The 23,803-nt window shown below is 41.5% G+C and overlaps 1 protein-coding gene across 1 annotated transcript in view; it reads left to right on the forward strand.

Annotated features, from left to right (window-relative positions):
- LOC137005847 (zinc finger protein 569-like) overlaps positions 1–23,803 on the forward strand; it is a 220,081-nt gene that overhangs the window by 148,601 nt on the left and 47,677 nt on the right. The window contains exon 6 of the mRNA XM_067366476.1: positions 655–1,367. Coding sequence (XP_067222577.1) covers positions 655–1,367 — 713 coding nt within the window. The remainder of the gene's footprint in view (positions 1–654; positions 1,368–23,803) is intronic.

Raw genomic sequence — 23,803 nt, forward strand, 5'->3', positions numbered from 1 at the left:
AGTTTGTATATTCTCACTCACCAAGTCTATAATTAAAAATCTACAATTTTAATGTATGATAAAATCTAATCATATGTTACCAAAAACTTTAAAATTAAAAAGACCCCAAAAGTCATTTTTGGCCTGGGTAATTAAATGAAGACAGCAGATCAGCCATTGCAGTATGTCCCACAGTCAGTTATACATTTAACAAGTTTGTTTGCCCATATAAGCTTTATATTATATTAAGTTAGCTAATTTGGCTTGCTGTCCACTGAGGAGGGGCTCGATGAAGCAGCTTCAACTCAAGCTCTGATATACCTGATATACTCTGGTATTTATTGTCTTCTAAATGTCTAATTGTGTAATTGGCATGATACTTTTTTCCGTTAAAATAAAATGAAAAAAATGAATAAAATGAAAAATAAAATCAATTTGTATAAAATGTCAATACTTGATTAATTCTGGACTCTGCATCAAAATGATCTGAATATTTTAGAGCAGTTGTCTATCACAGCAAGACTCAATTTTATGACCTTTCACTTCATATTTCTCTCTTTAACTTATTTTGATGTACTGAAAATGTAAATGAAAATTTTAACTCTCATTTCAGACCTGATGGAAGAAAGCAATGAGAGTGAAGAACTAAAGACATTTCTAAAGAAAAGAGCCAAGAAATCTTTCACCTGCACTCAGTGTGGAAAGAGTTTCTCAAAGAAACAACATCTTGAGGTTCACATGAGAGTTCATACAGGAGAGAAGCCGTTCACATGTGATCAATGTGGGAAGAGCTACAGTCAATCTTCAAGCCTTAAAGCACACATGAGGATCCACACCGGAGAGAGACCGTTCACATGTGATCAGTGTGGGAAGAGCTACACGCTATCATCAAACCTTAAAGAACACATGTCGATCCACACCGGAGAGAAGCCACACACATGCAGTCAGTGTGGGAAGAGTTTCACACGATCATCAAGTCTTAAAGCACACATGAGGATCCACACCAGAGCGAGACCGTTCACATGTGATCAGTGTGACAAAACATTTCTAAAGTCATCAAACCTGAAGAGACACCTGACAGTTCATACAAAGGAGAAGACACATTCATGTTCTGTGTGTGGAAAGAGTTTTTCACAGCTGTATAATTTACAAGAACATGAGAAAATACATATTGGTGTGAGAGAGTACATGTGCTTTGAGTGTGAGACGACTTTTACTACAGCAAACCATTTAAAAGTGCACCAGAGAATTCACACTGGAGAAAAACCTTACAAGTGTTCACACTGTGACAAGAGATTTAGTCAGTTATCAACTCTGAAAGCACATGAGAGGATCCACACTGGAGAAAAACCTTACAAGTGTTCACACTGTGACAAGAGATTCAGTCAGTCAGGATCACTGAAAACACATGAGAGGATGCATCGAGAGGTGACTTGTGCGGACTTGAGACAGCCAGGTATCCCAGAATGCATCACGCACTAACCAGTAAGCGTCATTAGTAAAGCAGAAAACCTGTGTAATTTAAACATATTACTGTTATTATGTCATGATATGTAAAATTAAGAGTGTTCAGGCATGTAGGAATGTACTGGTTTAAAAAGCTCAAATTTTTAGTTTACTGATAAAAAGAAGCACCTATTTGGAGTTGTGAGATCCAGGCAATCACCGGGCGCTCAGCGCTCATGTACCCCACCGAGAACAGCCTAACCTCAGCTAATCCTTCTGACGTTTGGCTCTGACGCTGGTCTCATGACTCTTTAGTGGTTAAAGATAATATAATTCATCTTTTGTAAATCTAATGGGTGATCTTTGGTCTCATAAATGTATAATTTGTTGAACTAAAAGTTTAATCTCATAACTTCATATAGTTAGGCATTATAGTTTACTGTTGTAGCCTACTAGAGCGCTGACTTTGTATGTTTGACTGAATTGTTTGCTTTATTTTTTATTGTAGCTTCTTATACCTATTGCTTGTACTTTTATAATGGGTATTTGGCTATTGTTGGCCATTAAAACTGACATTTAACAAAAAGAGTGAGGGGTGTGTTTTATATTTGCAGACTATATGCACATATTGCCACATATGGTTAATTTTTTTAAAATGGAAATGCCGAAATACTGTTCGGTTTCTCGCACAAACCGATTGTTACATGTCTTAGGACATCAATGTGTCGTCACGAGCTGCTGGGTTTAATTTGGATTTGGTTTTTTGACTCTTATTGATCCAAGTTCCCATTCACTCCCATTATTTGACTGACATACGGCAACGGTTGGAGTTAAAAATCATCATTTGTCTTCTACTGAAGAAACAAAGTCACTTACATCTTGGATGCCTGCTTGTAAGGGTAAGCAGATAAACATCAAATTTTCATTTTTGGGTGAACTATGCCTTTAACTGTGGTTTATCACACATGAGTTCAGTTTCTCTAGGCACATCCAGGCCTTATTACTGCCACACCTGTTCGCAATCAAGAAATCACTTAAAGAGGACCTGCCTGACAAAGTGAAGTAGACCAAAAGATCCTCAAATCTACACATCATGTTGAGTAGAGTTGTGACGTTCGCGAACGAACAGATTCATTTGAACGGCTCATAAACATGAACGATGGGAGCCGAGTCGCGGCTGGAGGGGAGCCGTTCTTTCTGTCGTTCTTTTTTCCTATGCGTGTTTCACACAGATGCACACAAATGAGCTCCTCCGCGAGACAGAACAGTTATAGGGGGAGGGGCGCACCCAGCGCAGGCCAACCCTTTATAGCGTGATGATATTAGTTATTAGTTGTGCACGCATCCTTCACGTGAGTACTCCAGTGGAAAAAAACCCTGCGTTCCTCTGTCATTGGGGAGGAGCGGAGCCATGACGTACTGTTCTTGTATTGAAATTTTTCACTAAAAGCTGTTTTGCACAGACATTCATTGCAGCCCACTTTGTTATTGTTCATTGACTTGAAGGGGGTGATGTCCTATTTACAAAGTTTACAGTAGTAATAGTATGTAGTATGTAGTATGTATCTTTCCATTTTATTTATTCTAATTTTATCTACTTTAAATATTTTTTGTTTTCTATCAAAATGTTCTTGTGTGATAACAATGTTCTTGTGTGGAAGTGTTTGTAGTAAAAGCTGTTTTGCACAGAAATTCATTGCAGCCGGCTTTGTTTTTGATGTTTATTTGTGAGTAGGTATTGTATGAATGACATAAGTCAACGTAGCTTTACACACACACACACACACACACACACACTTTGTACTAAAGGTAAATCCAAAATAGTGATGTCACTGTCTAAGCAGAGGGATTTGTGCAACCCTATGGAATATAGTCCACACATGACAAATGAGGTAATAATCAATATTTCAGAATAATTCAAACTCAAATATTGGTGTGTGATATCCGAGTTTTAATTATTTGACTACAAATCTCACCTCATCATTCCTCCCAGTGATTATTTCCAGGAAAAACTGAGATGCCCCCAAGCTGGCTTCTTAAAACTGACTAAATATTTAAAAAGAGCCAAAAGAGCCGTTCTTTTGAACGGCTCTTTGAAAGGAACGGATCGCGAAGATCCGGATCCCCTCAAAGAGCCATAAATCCCATCACTAATGTTGAGATCCAAATAAATTCAGGAACAAATGAGAAAGAAAGTAATTGAGATCAGTCTGGAAAAGGTTATAAAGCCATTTCTAAAGCTTTGGGACTCCAGCGAACCACAGTGAGAGCCATAATCGACAAATGGTGAAAACATGGAACAGTGATGAACCTTCCCAGGAGTAGCCAGCCGACCAAAATTACCCCAAGAGCGCAGTGAGGACTCATCCAAGAGGTCACAAAACACCCCACAACAACATCCAAAGAACTGCAGGCCTCACTTGCCTCAGTTAAGGTCAGTGTTCATGACTCCACCATAAGAAAGAGACTAGGCAAAAATGGCCTGCATGGCAGAGTTCCAAGACGAAATAACATAAAGTCTCAGTTTTGCCAGAAAACATCTTGATGATATCCAAGGCTTTTGGGAAAATACTCCATGGACTGACGAGACAAAAGTTGAACATTTTGGAAGGTGTGTGTCCCATTACGTCTGGCATAAAAGTAACACAGCATTTCAGAAAAAGAACATCATTCCAACAGTAAAATATGGTGGTGGTAGTGTGATGGCCTGGGGCTGTTTTGCTGTTTCAGGACCTGGATGACTTGCTGTGATAAATGGAACCATGAATTCTGCTGTCTACCAAAAAATCCTGACGGACAATGTCCGGCCATCTGTTCGTGACCTGAAGCTGAACTGAACTTGGGTACTGCAGCAGGACAATGATCCAAAACACACCAGCAAATCCACCTCTGAAAGGCTGAAGAAAAACAAAATGAAGACTTTGGAGTGGCCTAGTCAAAGTCCTGACCTCAATCCTATTAAGATGCTGTGGCATGACCTTAAAAATGCGGTTCATGCTCAAACCCTCCAATGTGGCTGAATTACAACATTTCTACAAAGACGAGTGGGCCAAAATTCCTCCACTACGCTGTAACAGACGCATTGCAAGTTATCAAAAACGCTTGATTGCAGTTGTTGCTGCTAAGGGTGGTCCAACCAGTTATTAGGTTTAGGGGGAAAGCACTTTTTCACACAGGGTCATTTGGGTTTGGATTTAGTTTTCCCTTTATAATAAAAACCTTCATTAAAATACTGCATGTTGTGTTTATTTGTGTTATCTTTGATTAATACTTAAATTTGTTTGATGATCTAAAACATTAAAGTAAAAAAAAATAAAAATAAAAAAATCAGGGAGGGGGCAAGCACTTTTTTCACACCACTGTATGTGTGTGTGCAAGATTGTCCTTTTAAGTCGTTTTGAGTTCAGGAGCACGTTGAACAGCACTGTCCTGTGAAGTCCAAGGCAAAATAACCCCACCAGGTTGGATATTTCCACAAGGATAAAAAAAACAGTTACAGACAAAAACAGGGAGTGAGAATGGAACAATTGTGTTTAATTATCCAAAGAGAGCATTTTCAGTGTTGCTCTAGAACGCCGGTGTGATGAAGACGAGCCCACCAGCTCGCCTTCGGGGAGGAAGTGAAAGTCCGTGAGGGGATGTAAAAATGATGGCTTACTCGCAAAAGCACTTTTCGTGCAAAGTATAATTTATTTACAGTGCCAAAAGTTAGTGCACAGTGAAGAATATATACAGTGTCCACAAAAAAAAACCCCAAAGTACCAAAAAAACAACAAAAAGGAAAAATAAACCAGAAAATAATTCAACAACGATATATATACACAGGTATCCACAATATACAAAAAGAAAGGGTTTTGAGTTTGCACGAGGCACCACAGTAGCACTCTTGCGTCGACTTGGTAAACAAGTACTGTCTTTATGTTTGGCCTGGCTTTTATAGGCCAAACCCCGCCCTTTTTTGGGCCACCCCATCTTTGGGTACATATAAACATAATACTCATTCAAAATACTTAATCTATTTGATATTCAGTATGATAAAACAACAATAATTCCTAAATATATATATAAATAATAAACACATAATCCAATCACACATAATACATTTAACAAACTGGACATTTCAATACACACTCAAACACCTATTCACATTGGACAATGGTTTCGTCAGCTTCCGGTTGCGCTGCGCCGGTGCGACCAGGCCGTGATGTCATAAGCAGCCACCGCTCGATCGTTCGGTTTGGCCAGCGCAGCATTTCCCACCGGAAGACTGACTATGCCCACATCAACAAACAGCACAGAGACGAAACAAGACGACAAGTGCAGTGTAGGTGAATAAAATGACCAGGAAATGGATATGGAATGGATGGCGGGAGGAGAGTGGAGAAATGGGAGAATGTCCATGTGCTATTGTGATTGTGTGTGTACCCGCTACTACAATAGCGGCAACGGCTGGGAGGAACGATACAGAGAATGAATGAGGTAAGTAGACAGGAGTGTGTGTGTGTGTGCCAGTGCTGCTTTCTCAGCGGTGGCAGCTGATGTGACCTTATCACATCACTTTCCCCCTCTCCAAGCTGCGTACTGGCCGGAAATCTGGACAGGTAGTCGGCTACCACATTGAGTCTGCCAGGTCGGTGCCGTATCTTAAAGCGGTAAGGCTGCAAAGTGAGGTACCACCGTGTGACTCTGGCATTGTGGTCCTTCATGGACTGCATCCAGGTTAGGGCCCGGTGGTCGGTTTCGAACTCTCGCCTAAGGAGGTAGTAGCGCAAGCTGTCTAGGGACCACTTGATGGCAAGACCTTCCTTCTCGACTGCTGAATATCTAGTCTCCCTGGGCAGTAGCTTGCGGCTGAAGAAAACAACTGGCCTCTCTTCTCTGGCGGTTCCCTGGGTAAGAACTGCACCAATCCCTGTTGCAGAAGCGTCTACTTGCACCAGGAATCTCTGGGAAAAGTCTGGACTCTGCAGGACCGGACTGGAGCACATCTTTTCTTTTAGAGTAACGAAAGCTGTTTCACACTCATCGGTCTATGGGATAGGGTTAATCAACGTTTTGTACAACAGGTTGGTCAGGGGAGCCGCAATGTAAGCAAAGTTTGGTACGAATCGTCTGTACCAGCCCACCAGTCCTAGGAATGATCTCACTTCCTTCTTAGTCTTTGGTTGTGGGCTCCTTCGGATTGCCTCCACTTTGTCAATCTGTGGTCTCAGTTGTCCATTGCCCAGGTGATACCCCAGGTAGTTTGCCTCTTGCCTTGCTCACTCACATTTTGAAATTTAATGTCAATCCTACTTTTGCTATCTTCTTTAGTGTTTGTTGGAGGTGTTGGAGATGCTCTGTCCAAGAGTTGCTATGGATTACCACATCATCCAGTTTGCTGCAGACCAGTCTTTACAGCCTTGGAGGACTCGATCCATCAGCCTCTGGAATGTGGCTGCTGCCCCGTGCAGGCCAAAAGGAAGGACCGTGAATTGGTATAGTCCTAGCAGAGTTTGGAATGCGGTATAGGGTCTGGACTGGACTGGGTTGAGGGGTACTTGCCAGTATCCTTTGCACATGTCTAATGTGGTTATGTACTGTGCTCGTCCAATTTTCTCCAACAGATCATCTATTCTTGGTATGGGGTACGCATCAAACTTAGACTGGGCGTTGAGCTTGCGGAAGTCGATGCAGACACGCAGGGATCCATCTTTCTTTGGGAAGCTGCCACTTCATGTCTACAAATGTCATACTGATTATCTTTCCAAGCAATGCATGGCTTACACTATATTTCTACAAAATGCAATACAATGTAATAAAGAAAACACCAGATTTTACTTTCACAATGTATGGTTGCTGATAAAAAGGAAACTACCATATTTGATCCAACAGGATTGTACAGAAGAGAGAGAGCTTCCTAACGGTGCATGTGATGAGAGGGTAATGGCAGAGATCGCGGAGAAGTATGTTGATTAAGAACGCAAACTTTTGTTGAATTTATGAGAAATCTACAGACGCAAACAGACGAAGTGTAGTAAAATAAAGACCTAAATGTGTATTTCGGACTTTTTTTCACCACAAGTCTGAAAGAAGACATGTTATTGAAGTCTAGGCTCACCACAGACGGCTGTCTCTTTGCATCCTTCAATTCCTCTTCCACCTCCACCTTCTCTAGGCACATAACAAAACCCTGTAAGCTTTGCTTTGCAGGCAGGACACACAGCTGATTTGTGGCCCGGCTGCTGGCAGTGAAAGCAAAGCAAGTTTTTTTAGTCATTGTCTTGGGCCTTGTGCATTGTCAGGTAGTTCAACACGAACCCTATCGGACCCAGAGTTATGTGAAACCCCACGTACAGTACCTCTGGGTGGTTGAGTACGAAGACCTCTGCGATGAGCATTCAGGTACTGCTGAGCCAACTTTGCTGCCGCCAGTCCTGACTTCGGCTCGTGCTCTCTCACCTAGGTGTGTGCATCGTAGGGTAGCACCCGAAGAAGCTGCTCCAGGATGATGAATTCACCAATCTCCTCTTTAGAGTGCTCCTCTGGTCGCACCCACCGCCTGTACAGATTTTTTAGCTGGTGGTAAGTCTCCGTTGGTGACTCTCCAGCTGGGACTGTAGATGATCGGAAGCGCTGACAGTAGGTCTCTGGAGATATGTTGAACTTCTCCAGCAATGCTTCCTTCAGGTCAGTGTAGACCTCAGCCTGCTCCTCGTCCATTGCCAGGTAAGCCTCCAATGCTTGCCCTGTCAGCAACGGAACCAGACGATAGCTCCACTCCTCCAGCCACCTCCAGGTCCTGGCCAGACGCTCGAACCGCCGAAGATAATTCTCAATGTCTTCCCCCTGCTGGAAGCTCGGCATCTTCGGATCAGCCCACAGCATCGGCTCTCTTGGAGCGGCGACAGTCGGGGAGTCTTGGACGTAGGCCGGTCTGTGTCTTGTGGATACCTTCGGTGCTGGCGTTGGTAGCTCCATTCGTACGCTGTCCGCGTCAAGGGAGGTCTCAGCAGGATGGGTCGACTGCACAATGGAATCACAAAGACCTCGGAGCTCCCGGAGATATTGCTCCTTGGTGAGACTTTGGGGAGACTCGTGGCTCCCTCCTCATCCTCTGTAGTCTCAACAGAATTCCAGGTCTCCTCCTCTGAGGCTGCCTTCACTTGGGACCATAACCCACCCTGGGTTTTTTACCTTTCGGCGCTGTCTTGCGAGTCACCATCCCACCACTGCCACCAAATGTGATGAAGACGAGCCCACCAGCTCGCCTTCGGGGAGGAAGTGTAAGTCCGTGAGGGGATGTAAAAATGATGGCTTACTCGCAAAAACACTTTTCATGCAAAGTGTAATTTAGTCCACAGTGAAGAATATATACAGTGTCTACAAAAAAAAAACCCAAAGTACCAAAGAAACAACAAAAAGGAAAAATAAACCAGAAAATAATCCAACATTCTAGTCTGAAAATTTAGTAATTTTATGGCATGGTGTTGCCCTCAGGCAACAAACTACCTTTTTGGACCTCACACTGCCCCTTTAATTTTTTTAAATTTAAAAAAAATGTATAATATCACCTGACATGTCTGTCCAATCAAATAAGGGACTAAAGTGGTTGTAGCCTTTTGTTTGGGGGTGGGGCAGTCCTTTCCGGAAGCAAAGTCGCATGGGACACAGTGCCATCAATTGGTAAGTTCAATTTCACTTTTTAACATGTTTAAAATTAAATAACTTTATATAAAAAAAATATATGTATGTGCATAAGTATGTAAAGAAGTATGTTTGATTGTTTAAAGACACATTTTGATTTTATTTATATACTAAAACTGTGTTTTTTGTTTGTTGCCTCAGGGCAACACTGTGCAGTTAGACCACTTTTTTTCGGGCAATATGCTAAATTGGGGAGATGTGATCGGATGCAAAATTAGGACCAAATGGTGCATTCAAGTCCTCCTGGGAAGCTCTGTGAATGCATCATATATGTGCAATTTATGTTATTATTATTATTATTATTATGTTGCCACAGAGATGATGGTGCCTATCATCTCATAATCTGGCTAAATGAGTAGTGTTTTCTGGCAAACTTTATCTCTCTTCTTTATTAACAGTACACATAATGTGTACAAATTACATTGAACAGTCAGCATTAAGATATGCATTTTTCATGATCAATGTTTTTACTATCTACTGATACTTACAGGAAATGGACACAAGACAATTTTATGGGCGGAAGGAACATGATCGAGCAGTTAGGGTCATTCCTTCTGACAGTGAGGACAGTGAGCTTGAGGAGAGTGAAAATAAGGGACAGTGAGGTTGAGGAGAGTCATGAAGACTGGATCCCTGAATCAGGTTTGAGAGACAGTTTGGAGGTCAGGGGTCAGTTAGGGGTCAGTCAGCAAAGTATCGTGTGTGTGTGCGTACGTGTGTGTTTGTTTGCATGCAAGTCATTGTATGATGAAGGGTATATGACAAACATGCTTCCTGCTGTCTTTTTTAGGAGAATGCCTGTCTCTTGACAATGACACAGAGTCTGAGGATGAAGATGAAGATGATGTAGAAGAGGTTGATGTTCCACGCCTACCCCGATGGAGAACACCTCACAATGCACACTTCAATGCTTGCCCAGAATGGCAGGACCTGCTTCCAAGATCTGATGATATCATGTCCCCCCTCCAGTACTTCAAGCAGTTTTTCTCTGAAGACATTCTGGAAGTTATTGTAGAGCAGTCAAATCTGTATGCGATACAATGTGATGCAAACAAGCCGCTTAACCTCACCATAAAAGAATTGGAGCAGTTCCTGGGGATTGTGGTGTACATGTCATTGTTTGGTTTACCAGGCACCCGCATGTTTTGGAACAAAGCCTGCAGAGTATCCCAAGTAGCTGACACCATGACACTGAATAGATGGGAGGCCATCAAAAAACACCTGCACTTTAATAACAATGAAGAGAGACAGGAGGATAATAATGATCCACTCCACAAGATCCGACCACTGGTTACTCATCTAACCTCAAAACTGACATCAATCCCAATGAGTGAGAAGCTGGCTGTTGATGAGCAGATGGTCCCATTCAAGGGAAGAAACAGACTGAAGCAATATCTGCCATCAAAACCAAAGAAATGGGGCTACAAGATTCTGGTCTTGGCTGGCTCTGATGGTGTCCCGTACAACTTGGAAATCTACACAGGGAGAGTTGTACAACCCCCTGAGCTAGCAGATGTGGGAGCAAGTGGCAACGTTGTCCTCCGCCTGGCCCAGCCTATACCCAAGCATAAGAACTACAAGGTTTTTTTTGACAACTGGTTTACGAGTGTCCCTCTTGTGCTTACACTGGCTCAGCAGGGAATTCACTGCACTGGTACTGTTCGTGGCAACAGACTACCAGGTGTCAACTTGATGTGCGATGCTGAGCTGAAAAGAGCATGACGTGGATCTTTTGAACAGAAGATGGCCATGGTGAGAGAAACCACCTTGTATGCTGTAAAGTGGTACGATAATCGCTCAGTGACCCTTTTCAGTGATTACACTGGAGCCCACCCAGTCACCGAGGTTGACAGGTGGGATCGCAAGCAAAAGATGATCACCAAAGTCCCCTGCCCTGCTGTGGTGAAAGAATACAACAAGAATATGGGTGGGGTGGATCTTCTTGACTCACTGCTTGCACTGTATCGGATCAAAATAAGATCAAAGAAGTGGTACCACCGGCTGGTGTTCCACCTTCTGGATATGATCATCGTGACCACATGGCTGCTCTACCGAAGAGATTGTGAAGGTACTGGCATGAGAAAGAATGAACATATGAAGCTGTATACCTTCAAATCGTACATTGCTGAAGCCCTATGCAAAAGTGGAAAGAGCCTGGAACGCAAGAAAGGTCGCCCCTGTTCCACAATTGCTGGTGAGTATGAGGAAAAGAGGAGAAAAGGACCCGTTGCTCCAATTCCAGTCCCTGATGTGTGCCTGGATGCCACAGCCCACTGGATGATTATGGCTGAAAAGAAGGGGAGATGCAAGGTACCAGGGTGCACAGGTACACCAAAAGCCAAGTGCCGGAAATGTGATGTTCACCTCTGTTTTACATCCACCAGCAACTGCTTTCTGAGGTTTCACACAGAATAGGAAATCAGAGTATGCTTTGTCAAAAAGAGAAGCTCTGATTCAAACAATATCCAAAAAACCACACAAACACACAAACACACATTCACACACGCATACACACATAGTCATTCGGATGTTGGTTAATATATAAGTGTTACAGTATGTTTATATGAAATGTCAGAAACATTTGGTGTTGTAATTAGTAGTAGTTTGTTTATTTGATTGTTCATTTGTATTGGTTGGAACCATTTGTTATTGATGTTTGTCAAAATAAAACATGTTCTAATGAATATGTTCAACAGGAACATGTTGAACTCAGCAATATCAGGTTATGCGTGTTTTAACTTAAACCATTTTTGAAATCCTATTTCAAGTTTCACTTAATTTTGTTGTACATTGTAACAGTCACATTTCCGAATATTTATTACCCACTTTCTGTCAGTCATACACTACTACCGATCACATGTTTAAGAACACTGTGTAGTTCTAACTTCCTGTTGGTTTTTGTTTTCTTTAGATGCCTTACATAAAGTGAGGGCTGAAAAAAGGAGGCCTTAAAGTTTGTATTTGCTGTTTCTGCAAATCTGGCTGTGTTATGCTCCTGATCAGCTTTCGGGCATTGCTCGTGGTGGAAATCCCTGAGTTCGTCAGAGTATCAATTTAATGAATAAGGATATACTTTTTGCATCAGAAGAGCTTCAATCCTTAAAGCTTCAAGTCCTGAACAGTGAACTGTGGTAGTGTTTCAGTCTGTATTACTGTGTTTCTGTCTTTGTTGGTGAGTTTCCTTTTGTATTTACTTAAACTTTACAGATGCAGATTGCATTTATGTTTTCACAGTTTTCCAGGCTCTTTTTCCAATGACTAAAATGCATGTTTGAGCTGTTTTAACTGAAAGTAACTTGCACTGACATCTTACAATTTGTCTGTGCTATTGTCTGAGCAGTTTTAACTGAAAACAGATCTTAAAATATGTCACTGCCATTGTTTTGTCTCAAGATAAACAATTTTCTAAGGCATGTCTATAAAAGCTACTTCAATAATTGAACTAAGGTCTGATCCTAGCTTGGCCTAAGCTCTGTCTGTGAAACCAGGTCTATTTGTTTTAATCACCAAGAAATGCCATTTTTACAGCCACTTGTTTTTCCTGAATGTGATGTTAATTCCTGTTCAAACAGTGTGTGGTTATAAATGAATACATTTGTATGTAAACTGAAGGAAGTTGTGAATTGTTCATTAAAACCATTTTAACTGCTGCCCTTACATTGTCTCTGATTGAAATTAGTAGAAATAGAGATGGTACATAAAGCAAGAATGATTTGATATTGTTTCCAAGTTAATTCAATGTTAAATATGTGATTTAATTAAGGTTGAAAAAACATTGATTTTACAACCGTGTTGATCTATTTTTCACCATTGAAATAACATTATTTCAGGGTGCAAACCTGATGAAAAATCAACATTGAATTTCAACATTGATTCAGTAATAATATGGTTAATGCATTAACATTGATTCAATGTTGATTCAAGGTTGGTCTGCTATCTGGGAATGTATTTGTGTTTTTACAATGGGGTTACAATTCTTATGCTTGGTGACACACAAGAAAAGGAAGCTTGATTTAAACAACAAATAAATAAATAAAAAGGTTTTCAGGTCAGTATTTAGGTACAGCAGTACTACAGAAATTAAATACTTCAAATGTTTCATCATTTAAATTAAACACAGATTAATCCTCACAATTAGAGTTGTGCCGATGGACGATATCTTCGTCCATCGTAATGGCTGACGGACATCACGATGGAGAGACACCATCGTGATGCCCCGCTCCGTTGTGAGTCCGAGTTGACACCATAGACACTAAAAAAAATACACACACTAATCTAGTCTCTTCAATAGACTAGTTAACCTAAAATCTTTGCAGGAATTGCTCTGTAAATTAAATTGAAAATATAACTAAAGCATTGGCTATTTGAAAATACCGTGGAATTTGATCTTGACATTGTTAGAATCTTGTCTTTTTTACATGTCTAACACTGTACATTTAACTTAAAATATTTAATTTTGTACAAGAAAACAGCCCTTATTAGTGAAGTTCCTAAACGTAATTTAGGGAGGAGCGAGCCCATCTAATCTTCCAATCAACAGCCAGAGTATATAAGCAGCTGCTTACCTCTCTTCAGTCTCAGCTGTTTCAGCATCCGGTAGTGCCGTACTGAACAATGTCCAACACCACGGAAATTCCACCATCCCCCTTCAGACGACGAACTTTCCCCGAGACACCAACAGTCACATCTCGCGTAAGATCGGATCTCACAGATCCAAACACGGATGCTCTTTCTGAGTGCTCATACGGACCACGCTGCGGATAGCCACTCTCTCCTCCACGCTCAGGATCGCCCGTTTAACTGCGCCTCATCTGTCTTCTTCACAGACTTCATCTCTTCATTCTACCGCCGCTAATACACTGATTCTACCCATTTCAAATGGTCCGCCAACAGCCTACGTCAAGTCCTCTCCAGCTCTGGAATTAATTTCTCCCGCAGATAATCAAAAGCTAAACTCTACGATCTTCTTTAGTTCTAACAACAGTTCCAGCATGCCAACAAACACTTCAGCATCATAAAAGCAAGACTCAGAAGTTTCTCTTCCGACCTGATGTCCTGAACATAAACATTTACAGCACGCTAATCCACAGTCCGTTGCCGCCGCACGCACTTCCTCGTCCGCCGTATTTCCGCCCGATCAACAACAGCGGCCGCAAAAACAGTCCCGCTTTTCCAGCTCTTCCCATATGCAGCTCCACTCCTCAGGCAAGATCCAAACTTACTCCTGTCTCCCGCACTTTACTTCCTTCTATGGATTATGAAATGAAGCCTCTTGAATCTTGAAGCTTTTAAAAATAAATAAATAAATTTACAGCAGCCATAAACCAGCCAGTGCAGCCAAAGAATATAGATGTACAGATCAGTCATTCCATTAAGCAAATAAAAGCCTGGCAATGTTAAACGTGTAGATTTCTGATAATATAATTTCGATACTAATGTGTTGTAATAAAATTAAATATAACAATAATAACACTAACAGAGTTTGATGCAAGTAAATCATGCTCTAATTATGATAGGGTTTTATACCGTCTTTATGGCAGAATGTACGATCACGTAATGTAATGTAATGTTATATATATATATATATAATTAGTAAATGGACTTTAAATTCCGTAAACCTGTAGAGTAGTGGTCTGGGTTCAACATTCTGAAACGTACGGCATTCATGTGACTGGAAAGATAGTTGAGACGTCTTTCATTTATCACCGCTCCTCTGAAAACATATGCATTCATTATAATTGAGCTGTGTATTCGATATGAGATTTGAAGCTTCAGTTTCATATGTAACATCACTAATTCCTTCTGCTTTTTCAGTTCTTTTTCAATCTTCTTCATGATAAACCCATGCGCCAGGATGCCCTCGCAGATGGTTACTTCTCGCTCACCCAGGAAGCGGATCCTAGCGTGAGGCTGCCTCCGCTAGTCGTCCCTCACCCTCTATCCGTTTACAACTTACCTCATTCCTCCCCTCCCTTCTGTTCCCCAATTTCTTCTAACATTCTTCTTGGCACAGATCCTAGCGTGAGGTTGTCTCCGCAAATGATCTCAACACTCTTTTTGCCCACCAACCCCTTTCTCTCACTTCAGCCATCTTGGACACCAGTCAGTAATGAAGCCCTCCTCCCAGCATCCATCTTTTTCCAACACCAAACACTTCTTCAGGTCTGAGCCGCTTGCCAGCCCATTCTCTCGCAACAGCAGTCCCTCTTCCAGCTCCTCCCAATGCAGTCACCATGGAACAACCAACATTCTCAACCCAAAACTGTTCCCTAATTCCATCAGGTGCAGACATTTGATGATCTTCCTTTGGAGCAGTCATTTTTATACCTACCTCAAGCTTTGCAGCTAAGTGAGCAGCCTCTCTCTTCTTCAATCATTATTTCCCAGTTAGTTAGTGAAATGGACACCATCCAGACAATTTCCAACCAGTTCTTTTTCAGGCCTGACAGAACATTTCAGCCGCAGTCTGGAAAGTATACCTGACTCCAGCTTGATCTGCAATAACTTATAATCTGCAACAGCTGGACCTGATATAGTGGAAGGCCTCATCAAAAAGAACTAGATTCCAGATTTATGATCGGCCCATTTTGATTCTCCACCTTATTCCGCATAAGCCCAATTGGAGTAACCAAATTAGATGAATTCTCCACCACCACAACATAGACCAAGCAATCATTCTCATAAACCTGTATCCCATAGTAGTAACAGCCAATCTATGGGGTTCCGAAATGTTAATTGCCCCTTAGAATTTCCGCCTGTTACCAGTTCATCATCATAGATGAACATATCCCAGGTCACCAAAATAAAATCACAGATGTTTTATCTTCTTTTTCAAATTTAGAACATTGGCTCTGGAAGCAGACTCCAATCAACTTCAATTCCTCCTGATTCAGAACTCTCATTCGTCTGGTCCATTCCCTCAAGACATCTTCATACCACATCCACAAATACCATACTGCAAACCGTTTCTCTCAGAACACTCCAAACCTACTGGACAGCTTGGAGTTCCTTCAAAAAACTTCCACAGAGCTTTCCAGGAGTTTTCCCTCCTTTCAGTATCCTTCATCTCTTACCTCCATCATACCAATTTAATTCAGGAACAATCAAAATCTACCTCAGTGGCATACATTGCTCTCCAAGTTCATCCATGGCCAACAGTGCCCCGACTCTTCAAGTCCCCAGATATCCCTCCTCATCAAAGGTTTACAAAACCAATCCCCCTCAGCCAAACACCAGACAACCTTGTAACCATCCATTTTTCTTATCTTTCTGCAAAGGTGCAGCCATCACAGCAGCCCAGAGGGGCCTATCCGAACACCAAATTAAAATGATCGGTCGATGCCCCGCCTTTAAAACAACATATGTTCGATCAGTTCTACATCACAAACACTAGCATCTTTCTGAGTCTGGACCGCTTCTCCCTACTATTTTTGCATCTCCCCGCTTACCAAGCCCCGCAGGGCTCATATTCATCTGGATGCAGTGAGAGCTCTCCCTTTTCGGATGTGTGTTAGCTACCACTCCTGGAGTGGGCTTTCCCATTCGAATTGCTGTGTGGGCTCCCCGTCCAGATACTGTGCAGGCTCTCCCGTTCGACTTGCAGTGTGGGCTCTCCCGTTCGACTTGCAGAGTGAGCTTCCCGTTTATTTTATCGGGGGCTCTCTCCTTCGAAACGCAGCGGGAGCTCTCCCGGTCGAATCGCAGTGTGAGCTTCCGTTCAGGCGCCGTGGGGGCTCTCCCTTTCTGAATCGCAGTGTGATTCTTCATGTTCTTAACCATGGAGGCTCTCCCGTTCGGATCGCAGTGTGGGCCCTCCTATCTGAACAAGCGGACTGGAGGTACCAAGGATCGTATGTCCCATAAGGATTGCAGTGGGCCCTCATGTCCTTATGTGATCCAAACCACCTTGGAAGGACGGTAGCTCTGCGTTTTATCTATATACCGTAGGCTCCCTTTTTCTACGGCAGGCAGGTTCGCTCTGGATATCAGTGGCCCGTTTTCCCTTTTGGGACGAGGACCTCCTTCCCCCCTGTTGGCAGCTGGGGGCCCCATGTACTTCTGAATTCATGGGCCCCCATGTTGCAGACGTTGCGGCGGGACGTTCTCCAACCACGTACTCAAACCTCCAGTCCCAAAAAACACTCCCGCAGGAGTAATTTTAGAAGTCACTGCCGCAGCAGTGCAGCGGCGAGATGCATCCTAGTCAAACTCACACAGCAGCAATAAACGCAAGCTCCCGACAGAGTTCCTTAAATAACATTGCCGCAGCAGAAGCCTGCTCATAGCTCCACATGGTGGACATAGTAGGGCGACGCGTTCCAGCCCAGCTCCCACAGGAGCCTCATTAAATATCACTGCCGCAGCAGTATTCATTCATGACTCCAGGCCAATTAATCACAACCACCTTGTGTTCCGGCATAGGAAACACTAGTGCCACTCCTCACCTCAACTCTATTCTTCATGTCGCTTTAATCTTTCGCTCATTTTGGGTGGGTAACAAGCATTAAGCATCTGGGTATCCCATATACATTAAATCCTTAAGCATTTTCAACCATCCAACTTGCTGTCCCAAATTTATTCTGCACTTTTTGGGGGGTGTATCAGAGCTCGAGTTGAAGATGCTTCATCGAGCCCCTCCTCAGTGGACCGCAAGCCAAATTAGCTAACCTAATATCCTAAAGATTATATGGGCAAACAAACTCATTAAGTGAAGTTCCTAAACGTAATTTAGGGAGGAGCGAGCCCATCTAATCTTCCAATCAACAGCCAGAGTATATAAGCAGCTGCTTACCTCTCTTCAGTCTCAGCTGTTTCAGCATCCCTCCACCTCCCCAAACTCCACCTTCATTTCAGCTACCTTGCCCTATGTAATCACATCCTATATTTATTCACTGGGGGGTGTATCAGAGCTCGAGTTGAAGATGCTTCATCGAGCCCCTCCTCAGTGGACCGCAAGCCAAATTAGCTAACCTAATATCCTAAAGATTATATGGGCAAACGAACTTGTTAAATGAATTATTAGTAGCCTATTGTAGTGTCTCCGGAGATCGTGCTCATTGTTACATAGCTCTGTGGCTATACTGCACTGAAGCGGCAGTTTAAGATAAACCCAGAATTCAGCGAACATCAATTAACTTTTGTCTGCTTAATAAATACCTTTAAATACAATTTTCCTTGGCCATAATGTCAAATCAAATGAAAGAATGAAGGTGATTCTGATAACACAGATTTATTAAAACACAGAAGAACAACAAAGAACAAGAAAACGGGAACAACACTCAGAACGAAACACGGGATTTACATACATGTTTAAATTTCGATGTTTCTGGCCAGAAATACCAACATGTTAACTTTGTCTGGCTTTAATAATCAGCGGATTGGTGTGACTACACTCCCCGCTGTGCTGAAGACCTGCTCTGATGGAGTACTGGTAGCACATATGCACAGATATTTCCGTGCTAATCTTGCCATGAACGGAAACCTTTTTTCGTTCATTTTCCACCAAGTCAGTGGGTCCTCTTCCCCATTGATGGCCATTTCCTGCAGGTACATGGTCATTTCTGACTCGACCTTTTGCTCATCATTGAGCGTGGCTGCAGCTGCTGTGGCTGCTCTCTTTGCAAGAAGTCTGCACAAAGACCACTTTTTTTTCTTAGACATGGTGGCGACGCTGGCATTTGGTTGCGCTCCATCTTCTCCAGCATGTGAGGGACCTGGTGTTGGCCTTGGCAGCAACAGAGCAATCTCTCTCACAATCTCTTCCATCATTTCAGATTTTGTAGAATGTAGTTCGGGAGGTTTCATATGGTCCCCTCAGTATCTTGGGTCAAGCAGTGTTGCTTTACGCATCATCCTCTAGATGGTTTCATCACCAAGTCTTGCCATGTCAGCTGGGGGAGTGGGCGGCGGCTTTTGTCTTGGGCAAACACACGTTGTTAGATAACTGTTTTAAAATTACTGTGATCAGTGAGTGCTCAGGAAGTTTCATTTCCACTTGTGCTTTCTGCGGCTCACTTCACCTTAGCCAGCTGTGTGGAAATGCAGTTGACTGCCCGGCAAACCCCGAAAGCTCGGTCTGTGCTGGCCCTCTGTTGCGCAAGTGAGTTGTTTATGGCCAGGTTCAAGTTGTGCTCAAAGCAACTTAACCATGGCCATTTCAACTGCCGGATGGCTGCAACAATATTCGCCCCATTGTCGGTAGTTATACAGGCAATTTGTTTCTCCTGTAGTTTCCAGTCATTAATTGCCTTGCGCAGTGCTTCTTCCAAATTATCTGCTGTATGGCTTTTGGACTGCAGTGTCCACTCTTTATTTACATAATGCACTGTCACTGACATGTAGGGCATAATATTGCAGCTGGACCACATGTCCGTTTTCAGGGCCAAATATTCTACATCACCCAGCTCTTTCGTGATGTTACTTCTAACCTCGTTGAAAAGGTAGCCGTCTTTGAGAATTTTTTCTGGCAGCTCGTACTGTTTATCAAAGGTATGCAGCATGGCTTTGAACGACGGCTTCTCCACTGTATTGAACGAAACCATTTCTTTGGCCAGGAAGCAAGTTACCACATCTGTCAACTGCCTCCATCTGTTACTGTCAGTTTTATATTTAGTGCCTTTTGCAAAAGCTCCGGTTATCGTCTGCACATGCAGGCAAGGTGGCATATTCTGCTGGCCATTGTCAACTCTTTAAGTGGAAGGACGCTACTTTTTTACCCCTCACGTGCAACATAATGGAAAGCCCGGATGATGAAATTATAGTTTTTAAAAAGAAAAAAAAATATAGAAAAGTAGAAAATAGTATTTATGTAAAGAAATATATTATAATAAAAAGTGCTTAGAAGTGCACAGTTCTTTAAGTGGAAGAAAGCTACATGTTTTCCCCCATACATGCAATTTATTGGATAGCCTGGACTAGTCATTAGTTGGGAAATAAAATAAAGTAAAATAAAGAATAATAATTATATAATAATGAAAAATTAATAATAATCAGCGTTATTTCAGGCAGGCCTCGTAGTCAAGCTCCGCTATCAGCTGATTCACAAATTCCAGCCACACCCATATCAGCTGATCCGGTTTCTATGGACTCCATTGGCAACTCTAAAATAAGGCGCATTACTTAAACACAGCTTCCATCTCTCTGCTTGCTTGGCTGCTTCCACTGCACGCTGCCTGCAACCCACCTCCTCCCCAGCTTCTCCTTAAACTTGTGTTGAACTTAATCAGTGTCATTCTGTTGTCATTGATGCAGGCTCTGTTCTCAAAAGGGGGATTTTCTGCTGCTCTCCCAGTTAAAAAATGGGAGGTTGTCCCCAGAAGCTGCTGCTGTTCCCGGTCTTGGGAACTGGGAATTTAGAACAGAGCCATACCGCCAAATTGTAACTTTAGCAAAATATGCCAATAAAAAATTGACTAAATTTTGTCTCTTGTAATTTTTGACTTAAGTGGTCCTGATTGAACTGTATTTAAACACACACAATACACCATCGCATTATCCATGGATAACTTTTGAATCACTATAATGAATATAGCGTTTGAATAATGAATTTATGAATTCACTACGTTCGTGTTGTTTACATTATATGAACTCAGGCGCCTATTGTCAACAAAACAGACATTTAATGCAGTTTTACTCACTACCTGCGGTTTCAACTCATGAGCTTTAAATATTTGCGCCAAAAGACGGCGCTGTCACCGTCAGTTGGTTAGGTATCGGCTCACACTAGATCGGACTGAGCACCACAAGAAAAACTTGAAAAGCACCGTTTATTGCATTTATATGTTTGTTCTGTTGTATTTTTTTGTGCTATTACTCATAATTTGATTATTTGTTCCTATTTTATTACTTACTGTTTATTTGTCTAACAATATTTAGAATTTTTAAGGTTACATGTACTAAAAACAATAACTATTTGAGAACACAGACATTGTGTGTATACAGGAAACATATGCATATGCATCAGATGTTTAACAAATGGTTTGTGGGCGTGACGTCTGAGGCTGACATTAGGGTTGAACAGACTACTCGACTAGTCAACTTTAATGCTCTGCCATGATGCTTTAAGCTTGACATCGACTAGTCGCTGATCATTCATGGCCTAGAGGGCGCAACAGGATAATAAATCTTTGAAGTACACTTTTATGCTCTGTTTCAGTTAAAATGACAAATAAATGCATACACAGAGAACGATCGACAAGATATGTTTGATTATACCATCTGTATGCTCAAAATTGATCACGTAAATGCACGTTTTACACAGTTTAATGTACAGGTAAGTTAAACGCCATTCTAAACTGCTGCTGCATTACGTACACACAGACAGTAGCGCACATATCACATGAAGATCGCCCGCATAGATAATCATTCAGTGGCACAGAAATGTATTGTCAGCACTGTTCTGTTATTTATCAATAAAATAGCTTAGAAGCTGAAAAGCTCTAGCATATATTTCTTAACTAAAACACACAGCTTCATTATTAGACGCTACCAGGTGCAATTTACATGCAATCGCTCTCTCACTAATTCATTCATATAAATGTAATCTTTACTATCTATATCTGTTTTTGTATGAAAAGAAACCTGTGAGAAATATAACAACCCAAAGACAAAAGAACTGATAAAAATAAGCTTTTATGTTGGAGTGCCTTATACCATAGTTGTGCACAAGGCAACCCACGTTTGAGTCTCGGCTCGAGGTAAAGGCTTATTTGTTCATTAATGATGTCATCAGCGATTAATTATGTTGACTCGACTTTGATCACATAAATGTCAACTTTGTCTACCCCTAAATGTCAACCCCTAAAAGGTAGATAGATAGGTAGATTGATTGACTGATTGATTGACTGGTTTGCAGCACAATCAAAAGGCACTTCTACACTATTTCAGATTTTACCGAAAAGCTTTGCAGATGACAGGAGGACGAGGAGGGATGACAGACAAAATGTAAGTTTTTAAAGGGTTAGTTCACCCAAAAATGAAAATTCTCTCATTTATTACTCACCCTCATGCCGTTCCACACCCGTAAGACCTTCATTAATCTTCAGAACACAAATTAAGATATTTTAGTTGAAATCCGATAGCTCCGTGAGGCCTTCATAGGGAGCAATGTCACTTCATCTGTCAAGATCCATAAAGGTACTAAAAGCATATTTAAATCAGTTCATGTGAGTACAGTGGTTCAATATTAATATTATAAAGCCACGAGAATATTTTTGGTGCGGCAAAAAAACAAAATAACGACATATTTAGTGATGACCGATTTCAAAACACTGCTTCAGGAAGATTCAGAACACTATGTGAATCTGTGTGTCGAATCTGCAGTTCGGAGCGCCAAAGTCACGTGATTTCAGCCGGTTTGAACCGCGATCCGATTCATGATTCGATACACTGATTCATTTAGGATCCGATGCTTCCTGAAGCATTGTTTTGAAATCGGCCATCACTAAATAAGTTGTTATTTTGTTTTTTGCCGCACCAAAAATATTCTCGTGGCTTTATAATATTAATATTGAACCACTGTACTCACATGAACTGATTTAAATATGTTTTTAGTACCTTTCTGGATCTTGACAGATGAAGTGACATTACTCCCTATGAAGGCCTTACGGAGCCATCGGATTTCAACTAAAATTTCTTAATTTGTGTTCCGAAGATTAATGAAGGTCTTACGGGTGTGGAACCATAGACTGTAAAAAAGATGGACGCTGCGACGCCGCTTCCTTCCATTGTAATGAACTGAGGCCAAAATGGCGGACCGAATGGGCGCTGACATGTTACGCAATACGTCAAAAAAAAAAAAAGCTTGGAGCCTGGGCATGCGCAGAAGGAACCGTCAGTGGAGCCGGAGGCGGAGCCGCAGTATCAAGCTTCCGCCCAAACGCTTGCACTCGCAATCAACCACGCCCCCTGAACTTCTCTTCTTACTCGTTTTTTTTATTGGCGGTTCACATTTAACTTCTATTTTGCTTGCTGAAAAAAGGTAAGTTAAATACAAATACAACAACTAACGACTTAAATTTAAAGACATAATAATATACTATATATTAAAACTGACGTTGGCTATTTTTTAAATGATTTAAAATGAACAAGTCTTTCACGATGTGTTGGACACTATGGTTGGACAGCAAAATTAACGATCTTTAATTAATGCAGTCTGTCAAAGTTATCATCATACAGTTTGGCGACCACATGCATTTCTTTTCTCATATAAAATAAATATATTTTGAATGGATTGAGAAATAGAAATAATGAATAAATGTTCTATTTTGATTTCAGCGTTAAGCTTCTAATTTAAGAATGATATAAGCTAACTCAAGTTTTATTCAAGCTATATTCAATCCGTCTGGACATCAACAATAGCTGCATAACGTTAGCTCTATTATTACGAAGGTTTAATTAATTATATTTTAACCTGTGATTTAAGAAAAGCACATCTACATCTCCAATATCGATTAAAAACAGTTCTGTAAAGTGTTTTATGCTTAGCATGCCGGCTTACCTTAACAAGACCTTTGAATCCTGGGATGTTTTAGTGTTTGATGTGAGCTGTTTCAAGTCATCTATTCAAAATGAAATAAAGTTGATAACGAAAACAGTGTGCTTAAAAATGAGTGGATGGAAAAGTATGCATTTATTCTCCATGAAAAAAGCACCAAAACTGAGTGCCTCTCCTCAATTTGCAGCAAAGAAAACT

This window comes from Chanodichthys erythropterus, chromosome 3 (genome assembly GCF_024489055.1).
Source record: "Chanodichthys erythropterus isolate Z2021 chromosome 3, ASM2448905v1, whole genome shotgun sequence".
Lineage (NCBI taxonomy): Eukaryota > Metazoa > Chordata > Actinopteri > Cypriniformes > Xenocyprididae > Chanodichthys > Chanodichthys erythropterus.